This window comes from Carlito syrichta, unplaced genomic scaffold (assembly GCF_000164805.1).
Source record: "Carlito syrichta isolate Samal-C Ts95f unplaced genomic scaffold, Tarsius_syrichta-2.0.1 Scaffold100644, whole genome shotgun sequence".
In the NCBI taxonomy this organism is placed as follows: Eukaryota; Metazoa; Chordata; class Mammalia; order Primates; family Tarsiidae; genus Carlito; species Carlito syrichta.
The window spans coordinates 201867-206355 of NW_007044740.1; the positions used below are offsets into that span (position 1 = coordinate 201867).

A 4489-nucleotide genomic window follows, 5' to 3' on the forward strand; every position below is an offset into this window, starting at 1 on the left:
CGAGGCTGCGGTGGCCGGGAGCGGCTGCTGCACTCCAGTCTGGGCGACGGAGTGAGACTCTAACTCACAAAAAAATTAAAATTAAAAAATTAAAAAAAAAAAATCAGTAAAAATAAAAGGAGAGAACGCATCTCTCACTAACACTCACTTCTTGGGCCAAGCAGAAATGGGAGGAGAGAAGAAAAGGGAGAGGCTGAGAAGCCCTGGGGGGCCAGGCGGGAGCAGAGCGTGGAGAAGGCTGGGACGCCGAGCGGGTCTGCTGGCCGGCCAGGCTGACGGCCTCCACTCACCTCGGACCTCTCCCGGTGTGTGCTGACAGACTCCACATTCAGGTAGATGGACTCCACTCGGCAGCCTGGAGGACGCGGGACGGGAGACAGCTGCCGTCAGTGGGTGGACGCGGACAGCCCCGGCCCCGTGGGGCCGCCCGGGAGCGTGGGGAGGGGCGGGGCTGGTGGGCAGCTCTCACCGTAAGCGACGGGCGTCAGCTTCAGGACGGTGTGGAGGGGGCACTTCAGGTAGGGCATCTCCTCTGGAGAGAGACAGCCCGCAGTTCGCGATGAGAAGTGGGGCACAGGGAGGGAGGCGCACCCAGGGCTCCCCAAGAGATTCCCCAGGGAGCCCCGTGCCGGCAGGGGTGTCCGCCCAGAACACAGGCTGTCCTGCATGGCAGGCAGCCCTAGAAAAAGACACCTTGCCCAAAGCACACAGTCAAAGCAAACCCAGCCGGGCTCGGTGGCTCAGCCTGTCATCCCGCGCCTTGGGAGGCTGAGGCGAGTGCATTGCCAGAGCCCGCGGGTTCGAGACCCGCCTGGGCAACTTGGCGAGGCCTCCTCTCTACAATAAATCAAAAAAGTCAGCCGGGCGTGGTAGCACGTGCCTGTAATTCCAGCTACTCGGAAGGCTGAGGCGGAAGGATTGCCGGAGCCCAGCGGGTCGAGGCTGCGGCCACTGCACTCCAGTCTGGGCGACTGAGTGAGACTCCAACTCAAAAAAAAAAAAAAAAAACAGGCAAACCCAAACACACCCCATATAATGAGACTGGGAACAAAAGTTAGGCTGGGCAGTGGCTCATGCCCATAATCCCAACACTCTGGGAAGCCCAAGGCAGGAGGATTGCCCGAGACCAGGAGTTTGAGACCAACCTGGGCAACATAGCAAAACCCTGTCCCTACAAAAACTTTAAAAATTCGCCTGACGTGGTGGCCCACGCCTGAAGTCCCAGGTACCTGGGAGGCCGAGACAGGAGGATCACATGAGACCCGGAGATCGAAGTTGTGGTGAGCTGCCCCCTCCCCCAGGACCCTATGAGGTAGGTCGGTCAAGGATTCTCAGGGGGCTGTTTACGACAATTACAATTAAGCCCACTGGGCGTCAACCTGGGCTCAAAAGCATTCCCTGGCCGTGCATGGTGGCTCATACCTATAATCCCAGCACTTTGGGAGGCTGAGGTGGGAGGATTGCTTGAGCCCAGGAGTTCGAGACCAGCCTGGGCAACATGGCGAGACCTCGTCTCTACAAAAAAATAAAAAAATTAGCCGGGCGTGGTGGCATGCACCTGCCTATAGTCCTAGCTACTTGGGAGGCTGAGGCAGGAGGATTGCCTGAGCCCAGGAGGCCGAGGCTGTGGTGAGCAGTGATCGTACCGCTGCACTCCAGCCTGGGAAACCACAGGAGACCCCAACTCAAACAAAAAAGAAAAAAGATTTCCCAAGAGCCGCCGGGATGTGCCAGGCAGAGGCTGCCTGCGGCAGGCCCTGGACCACCACCCACACGGCCCTCCTGGTGACACAGCTGCCGCGGGCATGCAGCTGACCTTCCCACCCCCACAGAGGCTGCAGCCTGCCCACCTACCTGCGCTCTTATCCAGGAAGTAAGCCAGTAGGCAGCGCAGGACGGCCTGGTGGCAGATGACTAGCACGTTCTCCTGCCGTTCCAGCTCCATGATCACGGGCTCCAGGCGCTGGACCAGGTCCTGGTAGGACTGAGCAGAGGCCAGGCCACCGCGTCAGCAGGGGCATGCCTGGGAGGGGCCCTGTCCCCGGCCCCCATTCGACAGGCCAGAGAGCGGGCACCCGATCAAACCATCCATCAGTCGATCCACAGCAGCGGCAGTCGAGAAGGGCTCACCACGGAATATGGCTCAGCCCTCCAAAGCAAAGCCCTGACACCCGCTACTACATGGTGAACCCAGAAAGCCTCAAGCCAGACACGGCGGCTCACGCCTGTAATCCCAGGACTTTGGGAGGCTGAGGGGGAGGACCGCTGGAGGCCAAGAGTGCAAGACCAGCCTGGGCAGCATAGCGAGACCTCATCTCTACAAAAATATTTTTTAAAAAACTTCATGCTGTGTGCAACAGCCAGACACAAGAAACCACGCATGGTGTCCGACTCCATTTGCATAGAAAGCAAAGCACAGGCAAAGCCACAGACGTGGGAAGCAGCTTGGTGGGTGTCAGGGGCCGGGGAGGGGACCAGTCGGGGTTCATTCTGGATGAGGATAAAGTGTCTGAAGTTAGTGGTGATGGCTGCATGGCATTGTACACAGACTACAGATCACTGAACGCATTAATATAATTTCGCAAGGCGAAGAGTAGATTTTATGTGAATTTTTACCAATTAAAATCCATTTTTAAAAAACAGCAGGCCTGTGACGGAGGCCCCGGGTGAGGACAGCATGCTGGCCACCAGAAGCCAAGGCACAAACGCGCAGAAGGGCACAGGCAGGAAGGACCCTGCGAGGCGACAGCACCCCCAGCCCCCTCGGACCCCAGGGCCTGCGTGCTCGTGGGAAGTACCCTCCGTCGGGACCGGAGGACCAGCCCGGGGGACTCAGGGCCACCCTCCCAGCCGGCCTGTCCCCCCGTGTTGCCCTCTTCTCCAGAATCATCATGTACCGCCTTTTTCCTTCCTCATATCATCCCTTTGTTTTAAGAGACAGGGCCTGGGTCTGTCGCCCAGGTTGGAGCAGTGATACAATCGCAGCTCATGAGCGATCCTCCTGCCTCAGCCTCCTGAGTCCCAGAGCTACAGGCAGGAGTCACCACACTCAACTAATTTTCATTTTTTGCAGAGAGGGAGGGTCTTGCTTTGTTGCCCAGGCTGGTCTCGAGCTCCCGGCCTCAGGGGATCCTCCCACCGTGGCCTCCCAAAGTGCTGGGATCACAGGCGCGAGCCATCGTGCCGGCTCTGCGTCGTTCTATTTGTCACTAGAGAAGCAGATCTCACTTCTGTGCTCAAGGAAAACGCGGCCGTGCTAGAAGGATCCGTCCGGGAAGACCCGGTTCCCAGGAGGACATGAGGGAGCGTTAGGAATGAGTTTGCAGAACCCACGCGGAGGGAAACAGTGCGTCCTCCCTGGGGGCGCCCGGCCCACACGGCTCGTGGCGACGGGTCCCCGCCGGTGCCCGCAGCCTCCGCTGCCGCCCGCTGGCCCACTCACCTCCCCCGTGGGGTAGCGGTAGTAGTACTTGTCCTGCTCACGCAGCGCGTATTCCTCGGGGTAGGTGTCCCTGATCTCCTCATAGGTCAGCTCCTCGCAGACACCCTGTGGGGACCCCACGGTCACTCGGGCACGGGCCCACAGGCCCCGCGGCCACCCGCGCCCCCGGCCACCCACACTCACGGCGTCAATCTCGTTGAGCGCCTTCCACTGCTCGTAGGGCAGCCGCAGTGCCTCGGCCGTCTGGATCGTGCTCCGCAGCTGGCTGGTCCACACCCGCAGCCCCTTCAGGTTCTGCTCCTCCACGAACTTGCTCAGCGCACCGGCAAACTGTGGCAGGCGGGGAGCCTGAGTCCGGGGCCCCGGCCTCCCCCGGCGGGGCGAGAACCACACAGAGGGGACGGGACCCCATCCCGGTGAGACGTGGGGACGAGATGTGGGGACGGAAAGCCACCCGGGATGGCGGGCAGGACACGCACTCCCAGGGACCAGGGGACACGGCTCTTCCCCTCCCTCCCCCTCCCGGTCCACACTCGCTCACACATCACACACAGAGACACAAAGACACAGAGACAGACACAGAGAGAGAGACACACACAGAGGAGAGACACACACAGAGAAGAGACACACGCACACACAGAGACAAACATACAGAGAGAGACACAGAGAGACACACAGAGACACATAGAGCCCCAAAGACAAAGAGAGACACAGAGACACACAGAGACATACACACACAGAGACACAGAGAGACACATCCACAGAGACAAAGAGAGAGATACACAGACACACAGAGACACAAAGACATACGCAGAGAGACAGAGACACAGAGAGAGACACACAAAGAGACACAGACACATACAGAGACACAGAGATATATAGAGACAGATAGACACACAGAGACACAAACATAAACATACACAAGCCGGGCTCGGTGGCTCAGCCTATAATCCTGAGCCTTTGGGAGGCTAAGGTGAGTGAATTGCCTGAGCCCGCGGGTTTGAGACCCGCCTGGGCAGCGAGACTTCATCTCTACAATAAATCAAA

General features: G+C 59.2%; 1 protein-coding gene across 1 annotated transcript in view; it reads right to left on the reverse strand.

Annotated features, from left to right (window-relative positions):
• PFKFB3 (6-phosphofructo-2-kinase/fructose-2,6-biphosphatase 3) overlaps positions 1-4489 on the reverse strand; it is a 21584-nt gene that overhangs the window by 9281 nt on the left and 7814 nt on the right. Inside the window, exons 8-12 of the mRNA XM_021715473.1 lie at positions 3626-3772; positions 3443-3547; positions 1855-1984; positions 470-532; positions 291-355 (exon numbers count right to left, since the gene is read on the reverse strand). Coding sequence (XP_021571148.1) covers positions 291-355; positions 470-532; positions 1855-1984; positions 3443-3547; positions 3626-3772 — 510 coding nt within the window. The remainder of the gene's footprint in view (positions 1-290; positions 356-469; positions 533-1854; positions 1985-3442; positions 3548-3625; positions 3773-4489) is intronic.